The 17,825-nt window shown below is 40.8% G+C and overlaps 1 protein-coding gene across 2 annotated transcripts; it reads right to left on the reverse strand.

Annotated features, from left to right (window-relative positions):
- Positions 1-28: 28 nt before the first annotated feature.
- On the reverse strand, positions 29-14,157 carry tspan33b (tetraspanin 33b). Of its 2 annotated transcripts, none has more exons than XM_070830274.1 (8): positions 13,972-14,157; positions 9,300-9,357; positions 8,648-8,697; positions 8,309-8,383; positions 4,616-4,711; positions 4,089-4,217; positions 1,566-1,727; positions 29-205 (listed from the first exon to the last, which is right to left on the reverse strand). In XM_070830274.1, the coding sequence occupies exons 1-8, from the start codon at positions 14,065-14,067 to the stop codon at positions 137-139; spliced, it is 735 nt and encodes a 244-aa protein (XP_070686375.1). In that variant the 5' UTR covers positions 14,068-14,157; the 3' UTR covers positions 29-136. The 2 variants fall into 2 exon arrangements, with proteins under 2 accessions (XP_070686375.1, XP_070686374.1); XM_070830273.1 differs by having other exon boundaries at positions 8,570-8,697.
- Between the last annotated feature and the right edge of the window lie 3,668 nt (positions 14,158-17,825).

Genomic DNA, 17,825 nt, shown 5'->3' on the forward strand with positions numbered 1-17,825 from the left:
GAACGTTCAGAAATGTACTCAAACGTTGCAGTGATACAGTAGCAGTAAAAAAAGATGTCCTTGCACATGTTAGAGGAGCTGAACAGAGTACTGTAAGTTCTTTTCTTCCCTCCTCTTTCCCTGTGTCGGCCCACTCTCACAACACTGAGGTAATCTCATCTTGGATCTGAGAGATCAGGATCTGGGACAGCACGATGCCTGCAATCTAGAGGACAGCAGCAGCCACTTTAGATTACAGAACAGACTCTCTGTAACTGTACAGCCTGTGCCGAGCATCTCAAGGTCCCTCGGAAGGATGTCGTAATGCTCATTCGGGAGGAAATGTTTCAAAATTAGATGAGAATGTTTGGATTGTGTCATTTGAAATAATCCTTTACTCATATTTATGGGTCTGTAACACTTAATACGTATTGCTTCCTATAGCGCTTATTACAAGAACACACACATTTGGTGGTAAACAGATCTTTGAACAGCTTTTCGCTAATTAACAGTTTGATTTAAACATGGCTTGTTATTCAGACAAATCCAGTAATGGTGTTTAGTTATGATGTGCAAGACACAAAAGAGAACTTTGTCATCAGATTTACTTCACATCAAAGCGTCTGGAATACTAATGCAATTGTTTTGACAGGACGCATGGGTAATTCACATGCTTCCCGCTTAGCAGAATCTTTGGGGACCCAATCAACCAGATATGAGAGTGAGAGAGAGATTAGGCTGAAGAACCAGTGGCAAAGCTGCATGCTGTGGGGGACAGCAAAGTGACAGTACCTGAATCATTTTGATAAGTAATCGGGCTAATTATTTAGAGGCAGCTTTTGATAAGTGTTAATTTGATTTCATGGCCAATCTAACATATTGACTTGAGTTATTAACAGTACTTAATGCTGTGGGATTTGAGCTCTGTTGTGCAGTGGTGCTCAGTGAGTAGGAGGGAATCGTGGGTATCCTCCTTTCCTAGGCACATAATCTGACATTATCACACAGAATCCTCTACCTCGGTTGCACATTAACCTGCACTTATAGTCCAGAGCAGTGTAATAAATGAATAACGTGCAGTTAAAATTTCATTGTCCCATTGTGCCTAGTTATTGCTGTCTAAGTATAATCCTCCATTTCAAACGAGTTTTATCCCAATGGCCTCACATTAACCCTACACCCTGTTGGTTCCTTTTAGATGAATATTTTTAATAGATTCATTTTTCTGTTGTACTAGGGCGAGGTGAGAGAATCTCATGCAGGGAAGCTGTCGGAAGGCCCACGATTGATGTTTGTGTATTACTTCAGGAAAGGTGCAAGGTCCTGATTGATGAAGTGTTGCTCAGTCTACTTCGCAGGCTCGTCCAAATGCACCTAATGAGTAGGGCTCAGCAGGGCTCATCAATATGTTGATTTCTACCCGCTCAATCTGGTGAGCCTCCAATTGATGCCAGTATTGACTCGTGCGTGAGTTTATTTAAGACAAAAGTAAAGAGTCGTTTCAGCCTGTCTGAGGTTACCAGTGGCAAAGGACTGTTGCTAATTAGTGCACATCCTGCATTAAATAAGCGCATGTGTTCGTTTACCTGAGGCAAGGCTAGACCCAGGGCAAGAGCCCCCACCAGCAACAGATGAGACTCGATCCACATCACTGCTCTGTCCGCACAGCCTACCGGGTAGATTGACTTGTTTGCCTCCAGGTAATTCTGGGTTTGAACCCCAAAACCGCACATGGTGTTGATCACTGCCTGCAGGCCAAATGGACAAAGGCAAAGACAGACAGAAAACATGAGGGGTTGAGAGAATATCCTTTAATCTTTGTTTCTTTGTCTCGTCGATTAAACCTGAAACACCGAAAATGGTGTTCAGGAGATACTTTCACAAGCTGCTGTTTGACGTTTGTTATTTAGCACTGACAAAGACAGTAGCTATTGTGACAGCCAAGGGAGAGCTATGCAGAAGTCTGTTGACTGCAGAGACTCAGAATAAAAAAAGAGGAAAGAAGACAGCAAGACAGCAATACAACCACGTCCATTTGATGCGACATGAAAGGCTATTCAGTCCCCAAAGAAGCCATGCAGTTATAGGCTCTGAACAGCAGGTTGCAGCACTGCATCAGCTCCTCTACTGTTAAATTAATGGCTTTTTCAGTCATGCAGGAAAAGGTTGCTGTGATCTGTTTTCCGTGTAGCATGATGTATAATCAATAGTTGTGTGATGGATCTACATGCAGTCTTTAGTTTCCTGTCTGTTCACAAACTAGAAGGAATTGTCCTTGGTGCCCTGTAAGCTGTGCTGCTGTGAGTCTGCACAGAGGTTGGACAAGTGTTTTGGACGTGTCTTTGTGTGCGCGCAAATGCGTGTGTATATCATGCATGCACGAGTGCAGCATTTACATATATACTATTACCATGCATTCTTATTTGCACACATTTCATTGTTTTGTGCAGGAGGCTTTTTGTGTCGATTCTGTGCAAACAAAATCCCTTATAACCTTCATGGAAAAAGAGCACATCGCCACTGACACCACTGCCACAAAGGTTGGTCGTGTTACTGTAGGCAAAGCACTGTATGTTGAATATGACCATAATATCCCAGTTTGCCAGTTTCAGCAACTCAGCAACTCCTTTCATTAATACAGTTTGTGCAGCTCCCTTTTAAACATTTCCCTTGATTATTGTATCGTTCTGATACTTGATGACTTGATACTTGATTTTTAGATGCAAATGGAGGTGGCTCGTGACTCACTAAAACACTCAGTCACACACCAATCATTCATGCAAGCTGCAGATTCTTGACAAGGGAGACACACCGGTTGGTCATTATCAAAACAGTTTGTTGCACGGCAACTTACTTCACCCAGAGGAAAGCAAAGTAACACCAGTGACAGTTTATACTGCAGATGTAGACATATTGATGTCGCCTCCAGGCAAAGAAATAAATAGCTCCTGCAGTTTTGACACACTAGTGCACTTAGCCAATGTGAAAAAAAAATAGTGCATATGCTGTTTGTCGTTGTCAAGAAACTCTGGCTTGATTCGGCATCCACAGACTGCTAATGGTCCAGTATATTGTATAGGTGATTTTGAGTGCAGGGTGAGTGTTAAAAAGGAACCTCAACATGGACAAAACAATAAATAAAACTGCTATTGTAACACTTGGATGATAGTTAGGCCATTTCATTTCACTTTACTCATTCAGAGTTCATGTGGGGGATTATTTTGTTTTGCCCTCACCAATCAGTAGTGAGCGACAAATCAATAGCTAGCAGGTGGCATTATTTTCATTTGACACACAAGCTGTGGTAATGTATGACGGTAAGGTAAGGTAGTGTGTTTCACATGAATCAAAGAAATGAGTTGATTTAAGAGTTGTTGTTGTTGTTATCTGTGAAAAACAACATACAGCTGTGTTCATCTCATCCAGGATTGGTGCCATTTTTCTGTCACTATTTTTCATTAATGTAGGTACCTAGCTTTGTATAAAGATGATGTTCTCAGTCTTAATCCTGTGTAATAAACTCGGATTTGTCAATTGTCTCTCTAACTGAGGGAAACTGCTGTCAGTGGGCCCAACACCAGATCTTTTTGAATGGCTGAACAGATCTGAGATGTTGGCAGCATTCAGATATGTAGGCTTAATTGAAACGTAAGGTAGCATATTTGTTCTCTTTCTGTAAATGGTGCACGTCAGAATATCTACATTTGCAGTTCCCTTTCATAGCGTCTTAACATCCCACTCTCATCACGTTATTAAGGAACCCAGTTTAAACTGTCGCTGTGGTACACTTTTCTTGCCTGTAAGTGATGAAGGTTGAACTCTAAGTGCAGGTCCAGGACATAAGCCTGAAACTTGTAAACACTGTGTCCTTGTTGACTGATACATCTGCAGGTTTTTGACCAGAGAACCTTGGAACTTAATTGCTTCGCATTACTCTAAAACCTGTTTTTATAGCTAACAAATGCTGCTAACTTGCATTCCATTACGAGTCTTCTGTGAAGCAGTGTTTTCAAGTTGAAGTTACTTCACAGTTAACACAGTTCGATGAAGCCTTTGTATTAGTTTGTCCACACATTGTATGTAGTTAGGCTGCATAGAAAAGCACGCACCTCTCCAGGAACAGGAGTGCAACAGGAGTAAGGCACAGAACAGCGCTCGGAGCTGGGGTTCTCATGTGTACAGTTAAAGTACAGGTTCCAAGACCAGTCTGTGTAGTTGTTCCACCCACAGCACTTGAACTGAGAGAGAGATATGGGTGGTGGGGGGTCACATACAGGAATATATTTAGAAACATGTTGCTCTTGTACTTTACATCCTGCCAGTCTGGGCTTCTCCCGTGGGGAAAACCCAGGCTCACAAGTGTGCCAATATGTGCAGATGGAAGAGGAATATCACATGAGGAGACCCACAGAGTACAGGAACTGTATGTAACATGTAGCCTCTTGTGTAGAAAACCCTCACCAAGGCCAAAATAACCAAACATGAAACATACAGCTCTGTGGTCTCTGTGGTTTCCTGGGTTAGTGCTCAGACATATTCAATAAACCACTGGCTGTGATCAATGCACACACTTGTGTGGTGTGGACAGCTACAGACATATGCACCGCCACTCTGGCAGTGGAACTGGCCACTGCACCTCTTTCTGGATGTAATCCATCAGGTTCTGCAGATCCAGGTCATCCCTGTAGTGTACTATGGCTTTCTTCACAAACTTTCCCAAAGCATCCCGAGTCTAAGGGTGAGGACAGAAGGAAGTTATTACAAAGGATAATAGCTTTAATATCAGCATTGCAAGGTTCCAAAAAATTAAATCAGTTAAATTTTAATAACTTCATTAAAAGAGCCAGAGGTGAGCAAGTCTATTAATGCCCAGGTGCTCAGTGACATGAAACCTCTCAGGTCTTGTGGCTCAGTTAATTACTTGGGCTGCATCTATGGAGAATTACAAAGTGCCTGTTCTGTTCCTGAAATGTTCTTTGGATCATATCTGGGATCATTTCAAATCTAAGTTGAACCCATTTCTCCAGAGTGATCAGGCATTCTAGGTTGATCAGTTGGCTTTCTTTAGATTTTGTTGCTGCATTGCACTGCAAATGTATTCTTTATTTTCATAAAATGCTGTCCAGAGACACATTCGGTTTTCAGCTGTGAACTCTCTGATTTGCAATATTCGTGTTCTCTTTGAATATTCTATGTTCATGTATCTGTCCATACAAAAATAAACATGAATAATAATAGATGTCTGTGGGGGACACGTAACATCTTCTTGTTGGGATTGCATGAGCATCCTGTGGGATGCATCTCAACCAGACAACAGCGTAGCAGGAACTCCTGCTGCAGTGTGATGGCTGCAGGAGTGCGGCATCATGATAATAATAAAACCATCCATGCCTCTCAGATCAATACATGCGATGCATATCAAATGCGGAGCACACAGGCAGTTTATTTTACACTATTTCCGCTGTGGTAGATAATTGCTTGAACTTGCCCATTTGTTATTATAATGTGGTAATTTTCATCAGCTCCACTTGAGCTGAATAAACAAAATCTAGATTAAATATAAATGAAATACACTGATTGTCTGAATAAACTGTAATGAGGATTTCAAACTAAATGAAGTTGAATCAGACATTAAAACTGTGTCCATTATATTCCTTTTCAGAGTATTAATGAGGCATTGCATTGTTAATACTGAATTTTTCTATTCTCAAATATAAATAAAGTGTTTGAAAAGGTACTTAATGCAAATCTCCATCCTTTAAAATCCTGAAAACAAGGAGGGCTATGGTTGTACAGACTGAGTTCAGATGTAATATATGCTAATAGGGACACTGTATGCTAATAAGAAGCTGAACTTTAAAATTTCATTAAGCTTGAAATGAACTTCTGTGAGCAGTTTGCTGAAGGCTTTCTGAATTGTTCGTATTACAGCCCGTGTAAGAACAGGTTATGTTGATAAATACTGTGAGCTGTATCAAAATAGCCCAAAATGTTTTATCCCGAAGTAGTTTTACTAAATTGTGTTTTGGATTTTTACGGCGTCCCCCTCCACCCTCACCCCGCCCTCCCCTCTGTTTCTGTCTTCCCACGTGGTACAGTATGCTCGTGGGCCTCTGAGCCCACCGTCACACCTCCCCATGTCATTAGCGGCAAAGTCTCCTTCAAGGGATCTGTTGAAATGGAACATTTGGTTCCACTTTGAAGTGCCAAAGCATTTGAATCATTTAGCGAGGAAGGATGCTGCGAGGGTTGTTAAACTGCTCTGTTTAGCAGCAGGCAGTCCGAGCACAGACAGAGAACACAAGGGAGAGGAGAGGTATCATCAAGCACCAGGCACCTCGCCACCACACTGATGCTGCTGAATGTTACCACTGCTGGCTGTTGTGTTTTTATTCCCAGTGGAGCCCTAATGGGATGTTACTGTAGGAGATGAGTGGATGTTACAGGGGGGATTGTTCCCTTCCACACAGCCTCAGTCACTGGGATCACACATGGGGCTCAGACAGATACACAGAAGTCCACATACATGTACATTCATGCACGCGCTGGGTGGATTACCGGTTCTGATACAGACACAGATAGTTTTATTCAGTGATACCCCTGGGGCTAGGAATCGAAATGATAGGAAAAAGAAACTTGTTTTTTGTTAAATGCTTTATAATTAACTAACTCTTTAGGCTTATAAAATTCACTCAGATGACAGTTTGGGAACCCAGTATCGCTTTTTGATGAGTCCCAATTACATATTGCATACTAATTGTATGCAGTATATACTATAAACAAATCTCTATGCTGTACTATTCAGGCAGTTAGTCAGTTAGTATTCAAACAAACATCACACTTAACGGTTTTATAATAAACCGTACAGTTAGACGGTAATCAATGCATTGTGTACATCAGTCTCACTGATTAAACAAATATGTCTATTGTGTATTCTAAATTTAATCACTTTTCCCGTTTGAACACACTGCGTGTTCAAATACTGCTTCAAAATAGTATGTAGTAGATGTATGGAATTAAGACACGGTTATATATCTTCAACCTGTTAACGACGGGTCACAGCTTTGTCGCAAGCAAAAAAGCATTGGGAACCATTTCTGGCTTTTCCTGGGTAGAGTGGGTCGTCGGTGGTTCGATCCCAGGCTCCTATGAGTCAGCATGTTGGGCAAGACACTGAACCCCAACTTTGTGTGTGAAAGAACAGTCTCATCCAACTTAGATTCCTCCTGAATGAATGATGTGTGAATGGGTGAATGAGGATGTGATGAAAAAGCCCTTTGAGTAGTCGACTTGACTAGAAAGGTGCTATACAAATACAGACCATTTACTATAGCTATGGCCTTAAGTTCGTTTATAAGACTTGTGAGTTGTTTAATACACACAAAATCACGATATGAACAGTTTTCTTTGAAGGTAAAACTGAAAGTGAAAGCACCCAAAAAATATGAATAATCCCTAATGTTTGAGAAAGCTACGGCAAGTAGAGGAGGTCAAAGTTGAACCAGAGGATGTGTTCACTGTTATGAATGTTAACAATGGAGAGTGTGGGACATAATGTTACCATTTGCTTTTACTTTTTCCACTAATTGGTAAATGGTCTGTATTTGTATTGCGCTTTTCTCAAAGCACTTTTAACATCACATCCTCTTTCACCCATTCACACATCATTCATACAGGAGTAATCTAAGTCCCATACACATTCATACGGGTTCAATGTCTTGCCCAAGGACACTTCGACATGTGGACTTGGAGGAGCCGGGGATCGAACCGCCGATCTTGATGGACGACCTGCTCTACTCATGTCTAATCATCTGACTGTTTATTGCCCAGTCTTTCAGTGCACTGCTGTCAGCCAAATCTATGAAAGTAAAACCCAAGCTGTAACAAACTGGGATGGTCCTATAAGTATTTTCCAGTCAAGTCAGTTCAAGTCAGTGCTTCTGAGCGAGAGCATTAGGATGTTTTCCTCTCTTTTCTGGCAGTCTACAAAACAAACCTGAGACACACATTTTCAGGGGTTGCAGGCAGCAGCACAAACACTGATTTCCACTGTAGTACTGGAGTGTTTTTTTTTCTGTGTATGCTGGGTCAGACATTGACAAGACATTCCCCCTGTGGGCTCAGCGGGCCTTCTTTTATACATTGTAGTTCACACAGAGAAGCTGGGAAAGAATACAGTGAATAAGTAGTGTTTGGGGGCATTCATGATCAATGACGGTGACGCTGCCTGTCCAAATGTGACTGAGTGGAGACTAAATGTGACCTTAACAGTGACTTCATATTGTAATTACTAAGCTAATCCAGAGAATGGTCAGTATGAGACACGAACCTGATCAGAGTAGAAGAAGCCCAGGATTGCTATGGCCAGCTGGGTCAGGAAGACCAATGTCAGGCTGAAGGAGAACTAGAGTAAGAAATAAACAAATATTAAAACACAGCTGGACTAACACAGAATCATTAACTGACTTTAGGAGATTTGTTGTTACACGTGAGATGTAAGACTTGGCTTTGGATTAAGCTTAATTTGAGTTTCTGTAGCAGAAGAAAAACACAGCGTCAGTATCAGTAATGTGACTGTTATGTCTGTTACTGTCTTGAGAAGGCGAATGTTCTCTCGGAGGGCTCCGATGCAACCACAGAAAGTGATGAAGAACATGACCACCCCCACCACAATTAGGATGACAGCCGGGTCGATCAGGAACGTGTCCCGCACCGTGTCTGGCACAAAGACAGGAACACAACAGCTCCTGTTTAGATATCTCTTTTTATTTCTATTTACTACCTTTCTATCCTTTATTCAGATTCATTCCCTCCCTCACACCCTTTTTTTGTTTTTCTATCCTCTCTTGCCGCATTCATGCTCTTACAATATCAACGACTTGTTATGGATTACGCCGGATACACAGGCGTAATCAGTGGAATGAACCCAGGTTAATCTATTTTGCTGTCCATCTACTATGTATTACAAAGTAATGCGAAAATAATATCACAAGGTAAAATAAGGATAACGCTCAAGCTGGCTGACCCACTAAAACATGACATGCTATTGCTTTGTGTTTGGGGGAAGCCCAACAGGTGTGCAGCTAAAAGAGGCCACCATCTCGCAGCAGCGCAGCTTGAATGACTGCAATTTATGAAGACGGAGTTTATCACAGTTCTTTTATTCACTGTGAGCAAAATGGGGGACTAAATGGATATACCAACACATAAAAATCCTCTTTCTGTATTTGTCAGAAAGGAGAGAGACAATTTCTGTAGAGTGCGTGGAAAAGTGTGTTCGTATGTACCTGAATGTGGGGGAAGTGTGCCATGTTATGTACCTGTAGCTTTCTGGACTTTAGCATACACCCCAATTGCGACAATCAACAAGGAGAAAACCTGTGAAAAAAAGGGATATGGGGTTCAGCCACAGAATGATTTGATTGTGCTTCAAACCTTCTGGTAGTTCCATGTTGGCTGCCAAATAGTGCTGCAATCATTTGCAGTGATGGAAAGCCAAACCAGACAATGGGTTTAGGTCTGAAGTGGTTAAATTAGTTGGACGAGAAGATCGATCCACTCACAGTGTATTTCCATCAAATATGAAGGCACAGCAAGGAGATGTAGAGGCTTAGTGAAGCATAAAAACACCGGGGGAACAGTTCAAAGCCTCGCTCTGTTCAAAGGTATACAAAAGGCCAACCAGCACCTCTAAAGCTCAACAATTAACATGATTTTTGTTTTTTAGTGTTTGAGTCGATAAGTTGCGTAAGTTAGCTTTCCCACCCCCCCGTGACTCTATATTAACCTAAGCTTAACATCTCCAGGCTTTAGTCTAAAATTGAATGTACAGAAATGAGAGTGGACTCAAGTGGAAATGAGCATAATGCTCAAATGTTGAACTGTGCCTTCAAAGGTTGGGTAAGAATTTACAATTCGTAAGAACACATCCACCTTTTCTTATTTCTTAATTAGCGACTGCAGTATCTTGAACCAGTGTTCTTTATTTGTTGTGTGAAAAGTTATTTGTGAGGAAAATATGTTGCTTCCAGTGTGCCGGCTCTGATTTGAACAGGCTTTGTACACACCATCGAGCAGGACAGGTGTCCTCAGATTAGCGATGATGAGCCTTTCCTCAGGTGCTAAGTATGCAGGACACTCTATAGCCATAGCAACCACGGCAGTTTATGTGTTTACAGACAGATGGATGTCGGCGGAGAAAAAAATAACAAAACATATGGATCTCTGCTTTAATCATCCGAATTTGGTGGCCGTGTGGATTGTCAAAGTGGAGAATTAATTTTTCTGACAAACTTAGTCCATCTGTGATTTCAAAGACTGTTTTTCAATAGCAAAGACCATATGAGAGTAGAACTTGACCTTGGTCAGAAAATCATGGTTATTATCCACTCACGCATTACTGAGCAGTGTTTTATGTTTTGATTATTGAAGATAATTTTTTTTTCTACGATGTCAAGGACTACAACAGCAGAGACGCAGAGGCATAGAGGAAAAACTAGAGTGAAGGTCAAAGATGAAGAGCAAGCAAAGAGACGGTGTGTGTGTGAGGCGTTCAGTGTGTCGATCTGTCTGAGACCTGCTTGACATTCTTCTAAAAAAAAAAAAAAAAAGCTCCGGCTGCGTAAAATGTTGAACGAAAAAGAGATGTCGGCAGCCCACACGGTGCATGCAGCGTGTGAAGGCAAGAATGCCTGCTCTAATGAGGTCTCAAAACAGTGACAACATTCAGGTGAAGACGTCCCTGTGTGTGTGTGTGTTTTTGTGTGATGTAAGTAATGGTGTTGCTTGAGGGTGTGCTGTAGAGCTGCACAAGACGCGAGTTCATCGTAGGCGAGGCTACAAAAAAAAAAACAGCAAACAGGGTGGGAAATAAGTGGAATTAGAGCTTCCCGATGATTGCATTGTCAACACTAATTTCCATCCTTACCTTGTTTGTTTTTCTCACCTTGAATAACAGTCTGCATGGCGTGGATTTTATTTCCAGCTTCCAGATTCACAGATAATCTACTGATTACTAATTGTGTGCGTCATTGTGTATGTGTGTTTGTACACAGAATGCCTTTTGTTCAGACTGTATGAACATGGATTGGTTTTGTTTCGGCCTGAACAGAGGGTATTGGATCTCTGGGGGTCACGAGTATCCATGTTCCTTTGTGTAATTTGTATGATAGAAGTGTAATTATTATTTGGCAGCTTTCACATCCAACCCATTTTTAAAAAATATGTTCTGGAGGAGTAAACTTTGTTACTTTGAAATAGTATGTTTTCTCTCTTTCACATTTTTGAATCAATAACGGCGAGGCAATAGCCGACAAAACACAAGACATCGATAATGCACATTTTCTTTGAAGCTGCAGTGTTTTAAAGATTTTTGAGAACACAGTTAGTCTTTTTTTTTCAAAAGGATATGTAGGAGTGTGTGTACCTGCAGCTCCATTTGTCTTGTTTGCCACTGTGTGTGCTTATGTGAATACTGGTGGCAGTGTGCATTTGCAACAAGAGACACACACACACACACACACACACACAGAATGTATTCCAGCTCTGTTTTCATGCTTTTCAAAAGGATGAATCAGGCTTCTCCCAGCGGATTGTGTGCCGAGGTGAAAGCCAGCTGAACTGAGCCATGGGGACGTGGGGACAAAGGGCTGATGGATTAGGGCTGCAGTGTTCACTTCTGAGCCCGCGTCTGATAAACAAAGTCAACACGGGCTGGGCTGACGGGGCTGTGGTTATTGCTGATTGGCTCTAAACACAGCAAGAGTGTGGTGCAGTGTGCAGTGCCCCCTCACTGTGCTTGTGCAGGATTAGATGAACAGAGATATGATGGAGGTGTAGGGACTCCGTAGAGCTACAGATGTGATCCGTGCGCTCAAAGTAGTAATGTAGCAGGAAAGCGTGGCAGTTGGAGAGATTCTTAACTATGTGTGTGTGTGTGTGTGTGTGTGTGTGTGTGTGTGTGTGTGTGTGTGTGTGTGTGTGTGTGTGTGTGTGTGTGTGTGTGTGAAAGCAACTCCTGATGATGGACAAATGGCCTGATGGATAGTTTAAAGGTTGCATCCGATTGTGTCCTATACCTTTCTTTTTCTCTAACAGTCCCAGTTGTCTCGTGGCCTCTTAGTTACATTAATAGCCAGCAGTGGCAGCAGGGAGCTCCCATAGTTTGAGACTGTACGTACTTTCAAACCTGTTGCAGGTATGTACTGCTGGTAGCAACACAATAACCACTGCTGCTTTACACACCCACTGACCGTTTACTGAGCCATCTATTATAATGATTAAAGATTTATTGGTCTCCAGGGGGAAATTCCTAAGCTACCTAGCAGTATGTAATAAGATAAACAGTGATTTATTCATGCCATGTTTTGGATAAGTCGATCATAACATATTGGATATGAAATTAATCTGCAGATGCTCCGGTTCAAAATGAGACCAAGCTTTTCTGTCAATGTTTTTGACCCAACTAAGGCCAAATCGTGGCCTGCAGCAGATTAGGTATGGCTTGTTTTTAGCCTATCCGAATGTCTTTTGTTCTGTGATGTCAAACTGAAGCAGTTGTTGATTACTTGAGGCCCCCGTCGGCCAATTAAGAAGAGTGAGGGGTCAGCACTCAGTGATGGTATCAAACACTCAATTAAACCGGTGTCTCACAACCATCAGAGGTCATTCAGCACGAGCACCATAAATATTAGGCTGGTCGGTCCAGTAGTACGAGAGATTAGCCGCAGACACACACATACACAAACATGCATGCATGTACACACACATGACAAAACGCATAATGCATTAAAATGAGCTAATTAGAAATGCAATTTAACATTTGTTCTATTAAGTTGTTTGTTCATCAAAACGATGTTGTTTTCTTGTCGTATTCTAATCTCAAAGAGCTTCAAAAGACTTAATTTGATTATTAAAATCACTAAAATTTTCTTACAATGGAGAATACCTCATTTTAGGAGCCTATCTTGTCATCTTTTCCACTACTCCAGAGTTTGTAGCAGTTTGTACCCTTGGTACATACTGTATGTCTTGTCTTATATGTATATCTTTGGTTTCCAGCCATTTTTGGTAGCTGTTCCCCCACTGCTCTGTCAGATGAAAGTGACACATCCATCATATTTCAAATGTATTTATTTGGTTTAATTTAAACTAGTTTAAACTAGTAAAAAGTTATCTAACAGTAGTAATTCTATAAAAGTGGATATTGTGGATACCAGCGTTTTACCCATTAGCTTTTTCAACCATTCATCCAATTCTTGTAGCCACAGTTACTCTTAGCTATCTGTTTCAATAATTTTAACATTAACTTGCTTTTAGTTAACATTTCTAACATTTATCCATTAAGCAATCCATTTTAACTGTTCATTAATTTTTCGGTATGTATTTGAACCATTTACCCATTTATTTTAAATGATAGACTTAGAGTCTGCTTGCCGCGTAATTATTAGGAGTGTAAATTATTATTATCATGAAGCAATGCAGCTTACAATATGTTCAGTAATGGCTGTCCAGTAACAAAACAGAAGTATCAGGCAACATGACAGACAGTATATTCTGTAGAAATATCCAGATATGGGCGACCAGCTGGCTCTCACAGCTGCCAGGTGTTTTGTTGTTCAGTCTCAGTCGGTGCTCAACTAATCTGTTAAAAATGCACCAATAAACGTTTGCTATAGTGACTTATGAGCAATCCGAGTGTCCATATATAACTGTAGTAAATGTAAAATAGGGAGCAGTGGGGAGGCTGTTTTATAGCTCCAGACACAGTACTGTCTGAATTATATTTTTTCATTTATTATTCATAAACATTTGCCATTATAAACATTAGATATGACTTTTTGGAAATCTACAAAAACCTGATACTGAAGCTGGAGATTTGCGCAGAAATATTAAGACTATATCGTGTTTTGGACACCGTAACAGCTGCGTATTTTATCAGCACTGGCCTGTGCTACACAAAGAAAAATCCTTCAACAGCGTGACTTTACTCACCCAAAATAGGAAGCTGAAAAAGAAGAGAAAGTATCTGATCCAGGGGTTGACGAAGGAAAACGTCTCAGCTCGGTTCAGATTCAGTTTCCTGTCCATTGTTGTTGATGCTGTTTTTACAGTCACGTTAAGCTACAGTGACTTTTTATTTCCAAACAGTCCCCAGATCCAGATCCAGCCCCACCCTGCTGATACTCTGCCGCCATGTGAATCTGAGAGGAGGGGGCAGTTTTCTGGCTCCCAGGGTGTCAGGCTGCCTAAAAAAAGGGGGCACGGGGCTGTGACGCTGCCTCGCCATACTCGTAGGGCCCAGAACTGTCTGTGTAGGCGGGGGGGGGTCAGATTACACAAAAAATATCTCTGGCTGACTGCAGCTGAATGGCCTACGAGCTTTGGAGTGTTGTCGGCCTGCTGCTAGATTGTAGACCGTCTTTCACCTCCGTGCACTTCGTGTCATTCTCTGTCACCTCGAAGTTCCTGGATCCTGTCTCTTGGGCCTACAAGCATATTGCCTCCTGTTTAACATCAGAGTTTATTGCTTCTGAAAGTCTACAAAGTACAGCTTCAAAGACAGATGCACTCCTGCAAAGGATTGAGCAGAATGACAGTTGACAAAGGCTGGACAATGACATTTCTGAGAGGAAGGACGTCTAATGTAGTTTGTTCTGATGTTTCCTCTGTGCCGTGTCCTTTTGTGCTCGTGAGTGAATCTGCTGCATTTCAGCCAAATGACTCTCAAATGAATCAAGAGGCAACACTGTCATGCCACCTATTCTGGAATTGATAATCGTCTGGCAAAATGGAGCATCTGTCAGACTGAGCAGAGGAATTATCTGAGGATGGAGTACAGAAGAGACAAAAATCACACGGCTATTAAGTTAATGTGAATGTATAAAAGATTCACTACTGGCTGTCTTCTAGCTCTAGCTCATGATTCAGAAATGTAGTCTTAACTGTCCTTGGCAATGGGAATACTGCATGTGAATACTTAATCACAAGGTTGGGTTTTTTTTTGTTTTTCTTTTCATTACTACATCAAGAGTCTCCTGTGGAGTGACAGAAGGACACGGGGTCCCTCAGGTACCTCGATGCCTTGCCAGAGGTATATGAAGACTTAATGAGATTGATCTCTCATTTTAAACAGGATACTCTGTTTTTAGTCCCTCTGACACTTAATTGGGATGAGTTCTCCCTTCCTATTCCTCTAACACTGTGCTTTAGCTTTTGTACTCTTTAAAGGTAACTTACAGTGTACATGTTGGATGTTGAAGCCAAGAGTTAGATGACAGGATTGATGCCACTGTCGTATCTTTGCAGTAAATATGAGCCTACTGCCAGCAGCGCATTGGCTTATCTTAGCTTAAAGACTGGATGTACTGGAATAAAGACATGTTGGTTTAATTCTTCAGTTATTATACGCATTAAACAATTAAAACGCAGCGTGATTGTTAGTGAGCTTTTGAGATGCTGGTAGACAGATATTGTAACCTTTGGACAGAGCCAGTCTAACAGCTGTAATACCAAGTTAAGGTAACCTAAGCGACTGTTAGCTGTGGTTTCATTTTTATCATGCAGACATTATAGAATGGACTCAATCATCTCATCAAACTCGAAAAAAGCTAAATAAGTGTATTTCTCAAAATATCAACTCACTCCTTTAAAAAACTCAGTGCTTTCCCTTAAATCTGAAAAACCCCGAAAAGATTTCACTACAGTGGCTTTTATATAAACATTGTAAAAGTCATCACTCATCTACTCAGTAGCCTTTACAGCCACTAGCTGGGTTTATTATTGCACTCTTGCAAATAGTTCTAACTCTGCAGCACTCCGTAAACTTTGCAGATTTATCAAATTATAGTATTTTACATTGGTAGTTTTATAGTGTAGCTCTTTTACCTCTGGTGACTCCATTTCTGCCTCAAAACTCATAAAAGCAGTGTCCATTTGAGAAGATTATCTCACAGAACAAAATGTTTTAGTATCATAAACTTGTATTTGCTTCTTTTCTATGATAATCCAAAATCAAATAGAGAAATCCCACTGGCATTTTGGTCAAGGAGACCAGGGCAGTGTGTACTTCCGGACTGGCTTATAAAAATACATCATTACTGGAACACCCAATAGATCTTTTAAGCTAAGTGAAGTTTTAACATAGATCAAATCGTATAAGTCTACAGAAAGCCTGCAGCAATGTTAGTCATGCTGTTGTTGAATGTGAAGTCAGTTGGAAACAGCATGACAAAGACCAGAAAAGCTCACTGACATGCATTTAAAAAAGATAGCGAGTATGCTCAGTGATACACAACAGATTGAGAACAGTTAGCAGGAGAACAGCTTCACTGCAGGTTAACAAGCTGAATAATACAGTGTGGGGACAAACTAAGCAATCTCATCAAAGTGAAAGCCCTCCCAATTCAGGTTAATGAAATGAGCTCTGCTGAGGATGAAAGGAAAAAAATGTGAAATGCTGTAATAACAATTAAGAAAAATAAAGTATCCACGGTTGATTCTGTTCACTTTATTATTTCAGTACATTTTACTCATACAAAATAATCTGTACAAAGGCTAAAATAGGTCATTTTTTGCATAGAAGGAACAGTGATGTAAAACAAAAAGCCAGGATGGAATGGCACAATAAACTCCACTCACCATCACACATGGGCCTCATAACAATTAGGTTAAAAAAAGGATAAAGCTCCATACAAAAATACTCTGCTGCTCACTCCATGCTGTGGAAAAGCGAGACAAATTGCAGATGGTTTCCCACTTTCATCATCTCCTTTTTGTTCTTAAAAAAAAAAAAACCCTCTGCTCGACTGGCTGACTACCATTAGCTCATCCCAGCTTCTTTAGGACAACAGTCCCTCAGGTTTTGTTATTTTTTTAAAAAGAGGCCATTTTAACGGCAAAACCACTCTCTTCTATTCAGTACACCATAGGATCTGCTTTGACACCGCTTCACTTTGCTCTTCATGCCAGGTTCTGTCTTCAACCCCCCAAAAAATGCAGCATCAAACACTGTTAAAATCCTGCCTATGTAATTGACAGTGACATAAAAAGGAATACTTCAGGTGCATGGAGTCATTAAACATGAAAGGCAATGAGCGTACGGTATCGTGGGATTTTGTGACACTCTTTCCTTTATTTAAAAAATAATTGATTTAAGAGAATAAAGAGAAGGTAGTGCACCACCTAGTATAGATATTGAGAGTGCTTTCACATGTAGCAGAAAACTCCACAGGACAAGGCTGGCAGATATCAGATAGTGCCATCCAGCTTAACACAACATCAAACACACCATTTCTAGAGCATACATTTCCACTGCTCAGATATTCAGTTTTAGCATTGGGGAAGGATTAGGAGGAGATTACAGAAATAATATGTCTAAGGTGGCAAAAAAAAAAAAAAAGAAGAGTGAGACATAGAGTGTTTCTATGTCTTAGAATTCTTCACAGCAGACAAAAACCAATTACTGCATGTGCGTTCATCCTTTACCATCTCTGTGGCTTACTGGGAGTGCTTCCATGGATAAGAGGGAATACTTTATGCTGCTTCCAAAAAAAAAAAAAAAAACATACAGAAAAAATGTGCTTTGCTATAAGATGCAGTCAAATAAAATGTGAAAATCATACTGACAAAAACACAAATTTACAACAAATGTATACTGCGCCTGTACTTTTAAAAGAAGAAAGAAGAAAACAGAGGCAGAAAAACTATCAAACGTGAGAAAATTGTTAACATATGGGTGGAATAAATGTCCGTAAATGAGCACAATGGTTGGCATGGGTTGTTAGGCAATTCAGAATTAGGAAATGGAGATTAAACTGTCAACCTAAACGTGAGTACAAGTGGCGGAC

Source organism: Pempheris klunzingeri, chromosome 5 (assembly GCF_042242105.1).
Source record: "Pempheris klunzingeri isolate RE-2024b chromosome 5, fPemKlu1.hap1, whole genome shotgun sequence".
Classification (NCBI taxonomy): Eukaryota; Metazoa; Chordata; class Actinopteri; order Acropomatiformes; family Pempheridae; genus Pempheris; species Pempheris klunzingeri.